Source organism: Miniopterus schreibersii (assembly GCF_964146895.1).
Source record: "Miniopterus schreibersii genome assembly, chromosome: X".
Lineage (NCBI taxonomy): Eukaryota > Metazoa > Chordata > Mammalia > Chiroptera > Miniopteridae > Miniopterus > Miniopterus schreibersii.
Genome location: NC_138104.1, coordinates 96,375,748 through 96,391,808, shown reverse-complemented (window position 1 = coordinate 96,391,808; position 16,061 = coordinate 96,375,748). Strand labels below are relative to the sequence as shown.

At 46.0% G+C, this 16,061-nt stretch overlaps 1 protein-coding gene across 4 annotated transcripts in view; it reads right to left on the bottom strand.

The window, feature by feature from the left end:
- MAP7D2 (MAP7 domain containing 2) overlaps positions 1–12,631 on the bottom strand; it is a 95,812-nt gene extending 83,181 nt beyond the window's left edge. For 3 of the 4 annotated variants that reach the window (XM_081126709.1, XM_081126708.1, XM_081126711.1), the window contains exon 1: positions 12,258–12,528. In XM_081126709.1, coding sequence (XP_080982835.1) covers positions 12,258–12,384 — 127 coding nt within the window. In that variant the 5' untranslated portion in view covers positions 12,385–12,528. Of the gene's footprint in view, positions 1–12,257 lie in introns of all 4 variants that reach the window. The other variant, XM_081126710.1, reaches the window with a different exon arrangement.
- Positions 12,632–16,061: the final 3,430 nt, after the last annotated feature.

Genomic DNA, 16,061 nt, shown 5'->3' with positions numbered 1-16,061 from the left:
TTCCATCTTTGGCTCTGCTTGCTTCTCTGTTGAAAGTTGCTGAGACACTTCTCACCATCCAAGGAGCATGTATTGAACCAGCTACTATACTACATGACTTGCCTCATGAAGGAGTATTCAGTTAGGCCAGTACAGAGGCACCTAAACAAATATTTATAAATCTATCACTAATAAGTTGCAATAAAACTGTATTGGAGCAAAAGAGGACACACTGCTTGGGGGTGGTAGCTGTGGCTATGCCCCCACATCCCCACCAGAATGGCTAAAATTAAAAAGACTGACAATATTAAGTGCTGACAAAGATGTGGAAGGACTGGAAGTCTAATGTAAAATGGTATGGCCATGTGGTAGGCACAATAACAACCCCCCAAAGATGTCCACGTTCTAGTCCCTGGAACCTGTGAATGTTACCTTATATGACAAAATGGCATTTGCAGATGTGATTAAGACTCTTGAAATGGGGAGATTATCCAGGGTTTTCCAGGTGGTCCCCATGTAATCACAAGGGAGGTAGGAGAGTTAGAGTGAGATGTGACAATGAAAGCAAAAGTTGGAGAGAGAGATTGGAAAATGCTACTCTGCTGGCCTTGAAGGTGAAGGACGGGGTCATGAGCCAAGGAATGCAGGCAGCCTGTAGGAGCCAGAGAGGGCAAGAAAAGAGATTCTCCCCGAGAGCCTCCAGAAAGGCTCTGCTGACATCTTGATTTTAGGACCTTCTCACTGCCAGACTTTTAAGATAATAAATTTATGTTTCTATAAGCCAGTAAATTTGTGGTAATTTGTTATAACAGCAATAGGAAACTACTTCCAACTGTTTGGAAAATGGTTTGGCACTCTCTGCTAACACTGAACATATGCCTACCATAATACCCAGCAATTCCACTTCCGGGTATGTCTGCAACAGAAATGCAATGGTATGGGCACCAGGAGATGGGTACAAGCATGTTCATAGCAGTTTTAGCCAAAAAATAAGAAAATGAAAGTAACCCAACTGTCCACGAGCAAGAGAATAGATAAGACAAATTGTAATACAGTCACACAATGTAATAGTACGCAGAAAGAAAAAGAAATGAAAGGTTGAGATCTGCAACAGCATGGGTAAGCCTTTTGGACATAATGTTGAGTGAAGAAAACCAGGCACAAAAAGTATATATTTGGTGAAAAAGTTCTGGAGATAGATTGTAATGATGTTTGCACAATAACATGAATGTACGTAATGCCACTGAACTCTTAAAAATGGCTGAAATGGTAAATTCCATGTTATGTATATTTTGCCAAAATAACAATGTACATACTACATAAATCTGTTTTAATAAAGTTCAAAAACAAGCAAAACTAATCCATAGTGAAAAGAAGTGAGAACAATGGTCACCTTTGGGGGTGGGGGATATGGCCTAAGAGGAGGCCTAAGGGAGGCTCCTAGATGCTAAAAACGTTTAGTGTTTTGATCTGGGTGTTGGTTACAGGGGTGTACATGTAAACATTCATTAGACTGTACGCTTAAAATCTATGAACTTTTGTTTCCAAATGCCAATCCCAAGTTTATTTTGCACAAGATCTGATTTGCCTGAGTTAATGTTATCAACACTGTAATGGAAACGGAAGAGAAAAGAAAAAACACACCCGAAGTGTGCATGGTCGGGGAAGCTTCAGGGAAGAGATGAGGTGTGAGCCGAGTACTGAAGGATGAACATGGCAGACATAGAGAGGAAGGGAATTCTGGGCAGAAGGAAGAGCATGCACGTGGGCAGTGAGGTGCAAGTGCATGCAGAGTATCCTGCACACTACAAGCTGGGGGTGGTCACTGGCCAGAGAGAGGGGGCTGGAGGTGTAAAAAGGAGTCCATCCCAACACGCCTGGGAATCCCCATTAGCAGTGTAGACTATACCCAAGCTAGGTAAACATCAGAGGAGGTTAAGCCAGAAAGTGACGTGATGGACCCATGACAGAGAGGGTGACACCTGGACAGAGGGACAGAGACTCCTAAGGCTCTTGTGATAATGGTCAGGCCCTAGACGACAGAGTCTGACCCAGGCTTTGGGGATGAGGTCATGAGAAAAGAAGGAAGGGTATCTCCCTGTCTTGGTGGGGGAGGCTGTTAAGTCTGCTGCCTCCAAGCCTACGTGACTGGTGATCCCACTAACACAAAGGGTGAAGGTCAGACTACCGCTCCCTCTGCCTCCTGGGCCGGCAGTGGAGAATCACAGCATCTCAGAGTTGGAAAGCACCAGTCAGATTTCCTAGTGAACCATCTCACGTACAGACAAGCAATCGAGTTCTTCTCATAGGCCAACACCTGAGGCTATAGTTTGTGAGGAACAAGCTGGAACGAGAGAGCTGAGGCTTATCTACTTTAGTGAGCACGTCCTAGAGAAGAGGGAACATGACTCATTCAGCTGTGGCGCCTGATGCCCCCAGATGCTCTCGCCAACCTCACCTTCCACCACAGGGTTCTCCAGCCTAGGCCTGAGGTCTCAGTCAGTCCCTGCCAACCTCTCACTGGAAAAGTTCTCCCCACACCTCACCCAAATCCTATAAAGCCAATGGTTCCATCTAATGGCTTGATAATGTCTTGTGAGTCAAGCAGGTCTCTCTTCCACCCAAGTTGTATAAGCAAAACGGAGGCAGGGACAGAAAGAGGTTAGCTGACCACGGGCAGCCCAGGGCTACCAGGAGCCAAACCTAAGTCTTGGCTTCTAGGTCCCTACAGACCTGGTATGAACGAACCACAGGAGCTAACTGCCGATTCTGATCTTGGTGGCCTGCGCACATCTGAGTGCGGTTGAATAACAAGTGCCAGTACCAGGGCTTGTAGAGGAGACACCAAGAACAGATGGGTTTGCAGTGCCTTGTTGAGGCCTGAAACTCATTCCTCATTTTTGTTCCCAGTCTGGCAAACTAAGTCAACATCTAGTTAACTGCACAGTCCAATTCAGGAGCCACTATCACATGTGGCTATTTAAGTTATTTAAATCAGATGCAATTAAAAAATCAGTTCCTCAGTGCTCAATAGCCACATATGGCTGGTGGCCACCATATGGAACAGACACAGAACATTTCCATCTTCACAGCAAGTTTTTCTGGGCAGGGCTGTACCTGCGTGTATCTCCTTCTTGAATTGGCCTGATCATAAGGGGCACTTACTCTGAAATCATCTCTACATGACAAAGTGGCAAGAATCCTTTCAATTTTAAACTAATAAAGATAAAATTATGTACCACAGAGGACATTCAACACTCCTTAGTAGAAAGGTGCTGAGTCTTCTCAAGTCCCTCAGTCAAAACAGAGAAAGTAAAAGATAACTAAGAGAGAGGAAAGCTGAACAAGGTAGAGTGAAACAGTCCATGTTGCTCTCTTGACTATTCTGCTCTCAAAAAAGTTCATCTCATCCCAGAAGGTTAGGGATATGTGGGAATTAATGGGCCATTAATAAGAAGCAATTATTCTTTAGAAATAATTCGTGATTGAGGAAAACAAAATCAAGTGAAGTGGAAATCTGGGTGGGTGAGGAGGGAAACAAGGAGGAGGAACATGTCTTGCAGTAAGAAAACTGCAATTACAATCAGTAATTTTTTCAAGAGAGCTTTTAGTCTGAAGATGGAACTAAAACTGCTTATATAATATTGATTACTAGCTAATAAAAATGATCACTGTTAAACTGTGTTTGTAACACACAACTCCACTGGGGGGAAAATTACCCAAGTGTGAGGAAAGCTTCCACTGAAGGCTGTCACAATATTTCACCACCAATTGTCACCCCTGACTGGTGCTCGAGAGAAATGAACACACAATGAGTAAGGTAGAGAAGAGGAAAACCTCCTAAGCGATGACACTATCCCCCTGCATGAGGACGGTGGAATGCCGAAAATGTATGCCTGTGTGCTAGGGAAACAGAACATACAGGAATGGGAGGAGGGGGTGTAAAAACTCAGCATAGCAGGCCAATCTTGTTTTGCACAGTTCAGGTGGTTATTTCAAGTGAAGGACACATATCAAGGTGTTCTGGAACAGAGGCACAGTGCCCTGCTTATTAAAGGGCTTTAAGTGCCTGGGGAAAGACTCAAGCTGCAGGGGCCTCTCCTGCTCTGTGTTTCTGAATTTCAGGTATTGATTTATACCCTCCTTCTCTCCCTCCTTCTGCTTACATAAAATGTAGCAGAGATAAGTATGAAAAGTGGGCAAGAAGGAGAAAAACAAGAGTAGGGATAGAAAAATCCAGCCAAGAAGGAAATTAATCAAATCTATCTACCACAGCAATTGGGGTTCCTCACTGCTTGACTTGCTAAAGCAACAGTTAACTCTTTTTTTATTTTTTATTCTTCAAACACAGTTTACATTCAATACCATTTCGCACCAGCTGCAGAAGTACAGCAAAGTGGGCAGAAAACCATGCACTCTACACAGTGGTCCCCTCACTGCCCCAAGCACCCACCTGGCCCCATACACAGTTATCTCCACACTACTGACTAGATTCTCCATGCTGCAATCAGCGTCTCTGTGGCAATTCTGCAACTACCAATTTGCACTGCTTAATTCCTTCACCTATTTCACCCAGGCCCCCAACCCGCCCCTCTGACAGCTGTCAGTCTGTTCTATGAGTATGTTTCTATTTTGTTGGTTTATTTTGTTCATTAGATTCCACATATAAATGAAATCATATGGTATTTGTCTTTCTCTGACTGGATTATTTCACTTAGCAGGTCCATCCATGCTGCTGCAAAAGGTAAGATTTCCTTGTTTTTTATGGCAGAGTAGCTACTCCATTGTGTAAATGTCCCACAGCTTTTTTACCCACTCATCTACTGATGGGCACTTGGGTTGCTTTCATATCTTGGATATTGTAAATAGTGTTACAATGAACATATATTCTTTTTTTAAAAAATATTAAAAATTTTTAATGTTGACATTATTGCAGACTTCCCCTATCCCCCCTCTTTGCCCACCTCCACCTAACTCTGCCTCCCCCTCGCTTGGCCATCACCACACCGTTGTCTGCGTCCGTGGGCTATGCATATATGTGTTTTGGCTAATCTCTTCACCTTCTTCATCCAGTTCCTCCCACCTCCCCCACTCTGACAGCTGTCAGTCTCTTCCATGTATCCATGCTTCTGGTTCCATTTTGTTCGTCAGTTTATTTTGTTCATTAGATTCTACATGTATTTGAATTCGTTGTTTCTTCAGATATTTTCCCAGAGTTAGGGCATATATCTAACTTTATGTCCTGTCAGCCAGCCTGAACTTGTTGGCCACAGTCAGCAAGTGGCTTCTGTAAACAGGCGCTAGGAAGGTACAACACCAGCCCTGGGGGGGAAATGACCAGAAGTCACCTCACAGAGCCCATCTCAACCCAACTCCAGAGACTCCACCCAGCAGATGGGATTCCTACTGGGCCCAACTCGGAACCTGGAGATCCCAGGCCAGATACTACCGCCCTCTCCTCCTGCTTTCCCTTGGTACCAGCTCAACAATAACCACCAAGTCAAGCCCACCCCCTTTTAAAAAATACATTCTTATTCACTTTAGAAAGAGAGGAAGGGAGAGGGAGAGAGAGAAACATTGATGTGAGAAAAACATCTATCGGTTGCCTCCTGCACACCCCCTATTGGGGATCAAGCCCGCAACCTGGGCATATGCCCTGACCAGGAATCCAACCAGCAACCTCTTGGGATGACATCCAACCAACTGAGCCACAAGGGCCAGGGCAAGTCAACCACCTTTCCACAGACTGTCAGGTCCCCAAGATGACGATCTGTGTGAGGACCTTGCCATTTGCCCATTCTGGGGAAAACAAAAGCATCTTCTCTCCCCAAGGGCCTAGGGCCTTATTGCCTTATTGTAGGTTGGAGAGAACATTTTGTCAAAGTATCTTTCCATTTTTGCTAAGCACACCCTTGCAGAGACCCAAGGCAACTAAATACCACAGCACATTCTGTACTTCTTCCCACACTTGACAGCACAGGGACTGACCACCTCACTATCACCATGACCTCGTTCTAGACCAAGAGAATTTTCTGCCAGGATAGAAATGTTCCAGGTCAGTGCTGTCTAATATGCTAGCCACTAGCCATAGCTGCTACCAAGCACTTGAAATGTGGCTGGAAGTGTAAAATACACACTGGTTTTGGATGACTTGGTGCAAAGAATAGAATGTAAGCTATCTCATTACTAATTTTTTATATTAGTTAGATGTTGAAATAATATTTTGGATATACAGGGTTAAATAAATGGTATTATTATATTAATTTCACCTATCTGTTTTACTTTTTTAATGCAGCTATTAAAAAATTTAGGATTACATATGTGGCTAGCATTCTGTTGTAGTAGCCACCACTAGCCTATGCTATTATGTAGTATTTTTCTTTAAATTGAATTTTCATTTTTAGTTGTTTCAAAAATATACATGAAATTACAGTTTGATGTACTAGTTGTAATTTTACAATTAAAGAATCCACAAAACTTTTAATGTAAAATTGAAGGGATAAGTTTGTCCATGTATAACCTAAAACCCTCTTGTGTGAGACAGCCTTTCAGTAACGCCAGCCCAGGGCAGTTACTAAGAGTGTGGCCTGTGGATGGGTGCCAGTCTCCTTATTGTTCCTTTCGTCCACAATAAGGACATAAATTGAAACTGTACATTTAGTCCTGGCTGGTGTGGCTCAGTTGGTCAGCGTGTCATCCTGTGCACCAGAAGGTTGGGGTTTGATTCCTGGTCATGGCACATACCCAGGTTGCAGGTTCAGTATCCACTTAGAGCACGTGCAGCAGGCAACGGGTCCTTTCTCTCCCTCTCTCTCTCCCCCCTTCCTCTCTCTCTAAAGAAACGGAAAAAAAGAAAGTGTACATTTAGAAATGTTTATAGCAATTTGACAGAGTAATCTGATATTCACTGATATCTTGGAACCTAATATCTAACTTAATATTTAAATGTTAGAGCTTGTATATTCCATGTCTTTTTTATTTTTCTAGTAAGTCTTTTTATTGTATTTTACTAAGAAATTGCTCAACAACAGATTGGAAATTAGGGGGGAAAAAACAAGCCCAGCTGGTGTTGCTCAGTGGTTGAGCATCAACCCATGACCCAGGAGGTCACAGTTTGATTCCTGGTCAGGGCACATGACCAGGTTTCAGACTCAATCCCCAATAGGGGGCATGCAGGAGGCTGCCGATTGATGATTCTCTCTCATCATTAATGTTTCTATCTCTCTCTCCCTCTATCTTCCTCTCTCTGAAATCAATAAAAAACATATTTTTTTAAAAACTGGCCCATCACCAGTTAGTTTGACACACACTGGCCTAGACTATAAGAGAGAATTTTCCATGGGCGTTCCAGAGTGATGACTGAAGAGCCCTAATCCTCAGTCATGCCCAACGCAGTGTCCCACAACAAGAAAGAGTACTAAGGAGATCCCAGACCCCAACAATAAAGGCTGGCGTAGAGAGGATGGGAGGCTAACTCCTAGCGAACCAGAAATTCTGTTAAATGGAACTTCTCTTCTTCTAAGCACTTTAGTTAATAACATTTTTGCTATAAGAAATGAGGGTCTTCATCACCTTTGGGGAGATAAACAACTGTGTACTAAGGAAAAGGCACACGAAATTCTCATAAAATGTGGATCGACAGTACTGAGCTAGATCTTGGGAGGGGTACAGGAGACATGGGCAGCATGGTCCATGTATGAAAGGAGTTGGTTATAATGCGTCTGGGAATGCACAGTAGTATAGATGCAAAACTACTTCACTCTGGAGTCAATCACACTTGGGTGTGAGGTCTGACTTGCCACTTACTGTGTGACCTTGAGCGAATGACTTTAACCTTTAATTTCAATGGACTTACCTGTTGCACTAGAGAATCTCCCAAAAGAGAGAGATTCCTCTTCTCCCAGTAGGCGCTTACCACTCCTCACATCAGGGAGAGGAGTCTATTTCCCCTCCCCTTGAATGTGGGCTGGCCTTGTGACTTGCTTGGAACACTGAGTGCAACAAAACTGACACTCCTGGACTTCCAAGCCAGGCCTTAAGAGAACTGGCAACTTCTGCTGCCTCACTCTTTTTTTAAAAAAATTGTTTTTATTGATTTCAGAGAGACAAAGGGAGAGGGAGATAGAAACATTAATGATGACAGAGAATCATAGATCGATCATACCCTGCATGCCCCCCACCAGGGATTGAGCTGCAACCTGGGCATGCGCCCATCTGGGAATTGAACCTCGACCTCATTCTTGAAGCCCAGCTGCCACACTATGGAGTCCAGGACAGATTCCCTGGACCATGAGAGGCCTTCAGAGAGACTTCAAGCCCACTGACCTCCCAGATGACTGCAAAGGCAGGAGCCACTCAGCTGACACCACAGGGACCAGAAGAACTGCTCACCACTCATCTGAACCCAACCAATCCCAGAATCCTGAGAAATAAGCTTGTAGTGGTTTGTTACATAGGCAGAGATAACTAAAACATCTCTAAAATGAGGATTAAAACAGAATAAAGCCCTAGCCAGTGTGGCTCAGTTTGTTGGCGCATAGCCCCGTGCACCGAAGGGTCATGGTTTTTATTCTCAGTCAGGAACATGTCCAGGTTGCGGGTTTGATTCCGGTTAGGGCACGAAGGGGAGGCAACAGATTGATGTTTCTCTCTCACATCGATGTTTCTCTCTCTCTCTTCCTCTCTCTAAAATCAATTTAAGAAAAATTTTCAAAGGGTATTTGTGCCCTAGCCAGTTTTGCTCAGTGGTTAGAGTGTCAGCCCTTGGACTGAAGGGTCTCGGGTTCAATTTCAGCCAAGGGCATGTACCTTGGTTGCAGTCTCAGCCCAGGTCCGGGTGTGTGCAGGAGGCAGCCAATTGATATCTCTCTCTCTCCCTCTCTCTCTCTCTCTCTCTCTCTCTCCCCCTTCTACTCTCTCTAAAAAGCAAATAGAAAAAATATCCTCAGGTGAGGATTTAAAAAAAAAAGCCGTAAAGTTTTGTGGGGCATAAAGTAAAATAATGTGTGATGAGCACAGTTGCACATCAGTGCTTGACAATGAGCGGCGGTTACTATCTGAGGAGCTAGAGTTACCACAAGTGCAGGAGGTGACTGCAGACTTCTCGGGAGGCACTTTCAGGTTCTGAGGGCTCAGAGCCCTGAGCGACGGCACAGAAGGTGAAAGGGAAGGCTTAACTTGGACTGTGAGGAACCTAGAGGAAGTGAATCCCCGAAGGGAAAAGGGAACAGGGGGCATTTCAGGCTGAGGGGAGCACAGGACCTATGTGACACTGAGGCAGCATGACAGCGGAGATCTGGTGATCCTACCTGCTGGCTAAAGGTATGTAAGCAGATCCAAGCAACAGGCGCTTGCTCCTGCGTTACACAGTGCATATAACACAAGCACTAAAAAGAACAGCGCATTTGAGCATCTCCACGGGGGAGAGGTAATTAAAAAGAAAAAACATTACTGGAGGATAATGGGAACACACACTGGATTTCAATATGAGAAGAAGCTGTTGCTAAAGGAAACAACCAGAGGTAGTCCGTTGCAGCCTTCTACAGCAGCTCCCAGGAAAACCACTCACCAACTCACATCCAGGAAAACTTCCCAACTCATCCATCCCCCAACGTGCCCACACGAAATAGTCAGAGAGCCCACATATCGAAGGTCTTTCCATCTTTTCTAGTCCTCACAGCACTCAGCACAAACTTAGGAACAAAGGTTGGCGTTCAAGAAATGCAGGGTTGACTCTCATTAGGAATGATATGGATTCTGGGGTGGATTATAATAAAACCTCAATAACCAAGACTTTTCTGAGGATGACATTTTTCTAAGTACGTGACTTCATGAACCCTCAAAAGAACAAACCACAGTACTACCTGGCACCAAAACTGAACACTCCAATTTTTCCACACCAACCCGACTGCACACAGAAGTTTATTATTTTAAACTTTCACACACGTCTTTCCATATTTCCAATTTCAAGTGAAGGAAAATGGCTTTAAGCTAATCTTGCTATCAGTAGTGAGTGCATTACATGGTTCTACAATAAAGTTTCCAACTAGAACTTGGTAAGAATGCCCCATTAAGTTCCTTCAAATAAATTAAAATCCCAGATAAATTGTAGGCCCAACCATACAGCCGCTCCCTGCCTCTAAACACTGAAATAACCTATTATTTAAACTCCCAACAAAATAAAAATGTGAACTTCAACAACTTCCCCTTTCCAAAGTTTGATTCTACTAGGTCCCCCTCCCCCACAGCTTGCTCTGATGGGTGAGCGGGTGGTGAGGGGAACCAAAGTTTTCACTCCATAACGTGCCTTTTGGGATACTCATTTAAACTGGTTATTAAGGAAAAAAACCTTGCCCACTGGCATGGCTCAGTGGTTCAGAGTCGACCCATGAACCAGCAGATGACGGTTCAGGGCACATGCCCAGGTTGCAGGGTTGACCCCCAATAGGAGGTGTGGAGGAGGCAGCTTATCAATGACTCTCATCATTGATGTTTCTATCTCTCGCTCCCTCCCCCTTCCTCTCTCTGAAATCCATTAAAATAAAAATAAAAAGAAACAAAAACCTTTGACCACCCCCCTTCCTGCTTAAAAAAATTCAGATTGAAAAACCTGCTCCAAGAAGGGAATCAGCATAATCACCTTGGCCACATATGAATTAGCACATGCGATGGGCAGGAAAAAATCTAGCAAAGTAAGCTCGCCTTTGTGTCCCACTGTTTCTGGGTGGCCCAGCAAGAATTTGTTTACCATATGTTTGCTCTTTCTCCTACCTGTGAATTACCTATTTCCCTTTCGTTATCCTGCGCCCTACCCCCACCCCTTCTCCTTTGTCCAGAATCCCATAGAAGCCTTAACTGCCCAAGGCCGCATTTGGAGTTTCATATCTTATGACACCCTGGCATGTAGATCTGTAATAAACTTTGTGTATTTTCTCCTGTTAATCTGTCTCTGTTAATTTGTTTATTAGCCCAGCTGGAAGAATTTAGAAGGTGGGAGTAAAGTTATTTTTTTACACCCCTCACAGTGTGTTCTGGGTTCTTCCCTAGCAGATGCAGCCGAGTTTCTCAAGCAAAATGATGAAAACAGAAGTACATATTTATAGTATTTATGTCACTATCCTGATATGTTTGTTAAATTCTGCCTTAAAAATATGCGTGATGAAAAACGCAAACTGGGAAAGAATTAAGTCTCCTCCTCCTTCTATCAATGATGCAAATGGGGGCTCAATCACAAATACTACCCCCCACCCCCCAATGAAAAGCATGTTTTAAGTGACTAAAGAACATTTCCCTTGATTTGTTTCCCTTCCTCGGTACACCTTATATAAAATAATTAGATCTTCACTATGTGATAATTCTTCGAATCCTAGACTTAAGATCCGTGAGCTTTTGTGGCACGCATGTTACAATGCAGCAAAATTTTTTTTAAAAATAGCTCACATTAACTTTAAAAAAAGGCGTTTCGAAGAAAACCCGTATGAAATCAGTTTCCACGTTGCTTACACCGCCACACTACCTGCAACCACTTTATGGAACCTCAGAAGACGCGAGACCTGCTTGTCTAAAATCCTGCCAAATGTCCTCAAAACCTCGCCCTGCTCCGCTCATTTCTAGGCAGCCAGTCCGGGGCCAGCCTGCCCTCCGTGGGTCCTGGCAGCTGCAGCCTCGCGGGCTCCGAGGGACACTCATTCCGCGCGCTCCCACGTGAGGGGGCCGCGGCCCCGCAGACCCCAGGGCAGCCCACGCCGGCGGCACGGGAACCGGCCAGGGGCTCGCGCCCGCCTGGCCCTGCCAGTGGGTGACCCACGAGTCCTGCCCCCGGGACGCCGCAAAGCGCGCAGCTGTACCACCTTCGCGTCGGGCTGCAGCAGGCGCTCCCGCGCCTCTCTAGAAGCAGAGTGGGCGGGCGCGCAGGCCCGGGCGACCCCCGCAGCCCGCTCCGGCCTTCCCAGTGCCCTCCACGCCCGCCGCTCACGAGGAGCCCCTCACCCCGGGCATCAAACGTGGGCCTCGGCGCCCCACGTCAAACACACTTGCCACCCATCCTGAGCCACCCCCAAGCTCGCTCACTCACTCAGGCCAGCCGAGGGGGACCCTGCCACCGCACCGCAAGGGGCGCGGCCCTCGATCCGGTGCCCAGCGGAACCCAGGCAGGAGAGGAGCGTCGATCCTACCTCCGCCCCGCGCCCTCCGGAGCCGCAGCCCCGCGCCGCCCGCAGCGGGTCCTCCCCGCCCCCGGGGGCCCGCAGCCCAGGCGCCCGCCGAACCCGGGGCCCCACCTGAAAACCGATGGCTGGGCGGCGAGGTCCGCACGGCGCTCGGTTCGGCCATCTTCCCGGGAAGCGGGGAGCCCCGCGTAGTCCCCTGCGAGCCGGCTCCCGCGCCACAGCCGCCGCCGTGGTCCATCCAGCTGCGCCGGCCGCACAGGCCCACTGCCCGCCGCCGGGGCCGCTGCGCCGCTCGGCACCGGACCCGCACGCGCCCCCACACGCGCGCGTCTCACACAGCCTGCGCACTCGCCCTGCAAGTGCGACGTGCGCACCGGTTCTCAAGCCGCGCAGGCGCGCCGCGTGCACGTGCGAAGTGCTCACCGGTCCTCACGCAGCTGGCGCGTACCTCGGGCACTTGCACTGTGGCCACCAGCTCTCGCAGCGCGCGCACATATCGCGTGCACGTGCGATGTGCACACGGGTCTCCGTACAGTTCGCCCGCTCACACGACGTGCACACACCAGTGTAAACACACCTCTCCATACAGTGCACACACTCAAAGTTATACACACAGGATGCAGTTTCTCACACACCGTGTGCACGAACGCTCTCGCCCAGGGCGCACATGTTCTCACACACCGCGCAGCACACACGTCTTCACACGGCTCGCATGCGTTCACCCACACTAGGCGTCCGCACACATACTCAGCGCTGCAGCTCTGGAACCGGTTTCCGGTCAGGGCCCCTTGGGCCAGCGCCAACGTGTGCGGACGCGGTGGGCTCTCCCCACAAGCAGCTCGGGTCCAGTTCTCCAGAAGCCCTGCTGGCCGGCGCTAGGCCCCCCTCACCCCAGCGGGCCGCGGCCACCCGGGGCCTGACTCCAGCGAGCCAGCCCGACGACCTTCAAGGAAGGGCAGCGGCACCGTCTGGCCGACTTCGCCCTGCAGCCGTGCCCCCCGCCCTGGCTGACGGCGCCCCAGAGCTACTCGGTGGTTCCTTTTCTCCGGAGGCGCAAACAACACGCACCTGAGACATCTCGGGGAGGAGGACTTCTCTGGGAAGACACAGAGAAGCTGTTAAACGTGTAGTCTCGTGTGTGTGTGTGTGTGTGTGTAGGAGGGTGTCTTTCCCCTGGGCACCCTTTACCCCTGTCACGAGCATTTATCATCTTTTCAAAATCATACATATTGAGAAAGACATCTTTGTAGAGCCAGCTCAGGCCTCCAGGGTTCGCCCAGGTGTACCTGCCAAGCGATAACGCATCGATGCGGAGCCCCAGGCTGCACCTTTCTCTGTTGGGTGCTGACCAGCCCGCTGAGGTTCTAACGCCCACCCTTAGGGAAGGGAGGAATACATGATTAAAAAGCCGAAGTTGAATAAAGGTACAAGATTTCTTTGGGGGATGATGAAAATGTTCTAGAATTAGATTATGGTGATGGTGACGCTGGTGAACTTTATGGTACATAAATTATACAATTAAAGAAAAAACCCAAGCCGAAACCCTCAGGAACCGAAAAGCTTGGAGACTCCCTTTGCGGCACAAAAATATGATGAATGTGTTCATGACGCTCCCAAAGGTGTGCCCGGAGTAGGGTGAGACTGTGGTGAGAAAGCTGGAAGGGAAGTTTAGACACAATTGAGCAGGTGAGCGGGCATGTGGGGGCTGGTCCCTTGGCTGTAAAGAAAGCTGTTTCTAAGTTAATTAGGTCATGGGAGCTGTTTTCTCTCCCCCCCCCCCCTTTCTTACAGATCTTGAATCTGTTGTTCATCCAATTCTTGAGCTCATTCATGGCTTGCTGACATGTCAGAGTAGCATCCCTCTCCAGTTTTACTCTATTTATTCCTCTTTTTCCTTTCTATTCCACTCCATCTTCTTTCTAGTAATGGACACCTCCTCTGTTTCCTAGTTTTCTGCTGTATTTTTCAAACATACATTGTGAAGATATACATGGTTTTAATTTATAGAAATGATATTTCACAACAGTTATGACTTTGTTTTTCCTTGCTTGGGATTGTTTTCAACATCTACCCATTGCAGCTGTATATACAAATCTATCAGAAATAGATTAGCCATGCATTCTGGTTTACTCTTCTGAAAATTGCCTAGTCGATCCTTGTCCATCTTTTTATTGGACTACTTGCCTTTTTCTGTTGATTTCCAGGAGTTTCCAGTATTCTAGATAATTCCTTGTGGGTTTAAAAAGGTTGCAAATATTTCACACTAGTCCCCTAACCTTTTCTAAGATTAGCAAACCGTCTTAATATTTATGCCAAAACCAACCCATTTAAAAGCTTCTTATATAGAAGCCATCTCAAATTTATAGAATTTTCAAGAATAAGAGTTTACAAAGAATAGTCATATACCCCTTATTGAAACTCACCTATCATTACCGTTTTACTCCATTTGTTTTATCATTTGTACTTCTATCTATATCTCTAATATTGTTTTGAAAGTTGCACACATATGCTTGGCCCTTTACCCCTAAACATTTCAATGTGTATCTAAAAATATTCTCTTGTACATCCACATTAGTTATCAACTTCAGTAAGTATAACATGGGTACAATTTTATCTAATTGGCTTTCTCCACTGTCGAGGTTCTATTTTTCTCTTGCAATTTACAGGCAATCTGTGGGGAGGCACTTTAAGGCCATGCAAATATCCTACTCCTTATCAAAACCTCCCCCTAGATTTAGCATTTATTGATAGTTCTTGCTTGACCCAATCTTTCCCATGGTCACAAAATAAAATCTATCATTTTTTTCCTCTATGGTTTATGCTTTAAGAGGTCTTTTCAAAATACAGATGTAAAAGGTCAAATTGTGGGAAGCTTATTGCAGCCCTTAAACCTCAGTGGAGTTGAGAGTCAAGGGGGAAACTCTAACTGTAGCATTAGGTAGTTCGTAGAAGGAAATAAAGATGAAAGAGGTCTTGTTTAGTATATACTTCTCCAGCCCCAAGATAGTCCGTTTTCCTCCATTATATTTACGTTAACTCTAAAGCAATTGTATTTCCTGTATACGGTATGATAGATCCATACTTACTTTATAAAGTGGTTTTCCCAGCACCATCTATTAAATAACCTATCCTTTCCCCAATGATTCTGAAACAAAGCATTTATCATATATCACAGCCCCATAGGTACATGAGCTTAATTTTGAGTCCGCCATTCTGACCTTTTTGTCTGTTATGGAACCTATTATTACTATGGCTTATGGTGTGACTGAATAACTGATGGGGAGTTCATGTTTTAGAATTCTTTTAAAAATTCATAATTTCCATATGAACTTACTTTACAATCAGTCTACTCCCTCCCAATCCTGCTGGAGTATTAATTGGAACCTATATTAAAGTCAGATTAATTTGTGGAAAATTGGCATCTTTATAAGATCATACCATCTATGAACACATTTCTATTTAAGCCATGTTTAAAAAATGAGTTTGGGCCCTGGCCAGTGTTGCTCAACTGGTTGAGCTTTGTGTACTGTAAGGGTCGCCGGTTCAGTTCCCAGTCAGGGTACATGCCCTGGTTGTGTGCGGGAGGCAGCAGATTGATGTTTCTCCCCCCACCCTTCCTAAAGTCAATAAAAAAATTTTAAAAAGTTTGCTAGGCTTTTCCCATTAGGTTAACCTCATAGTTGAAGGGTTATCTTAAAATCTGTACCCAGTCATCCAGTGCAGTATTGTCCAATTTTTTTTCAGAGTCCCTTCATAGCAGGGGTCGGAAGCAGGGCTTGTGGGCCAAACGAAAGCTGCCACCTATTTCCGTTAATAGTTTTACTGGGATGCGACCACACTCACCTGTTTACATGTCTACAGCTGCTTTGCCCTACAACGGCAGAATGGAGGAGTTGTAACAGATGATATGGCCTA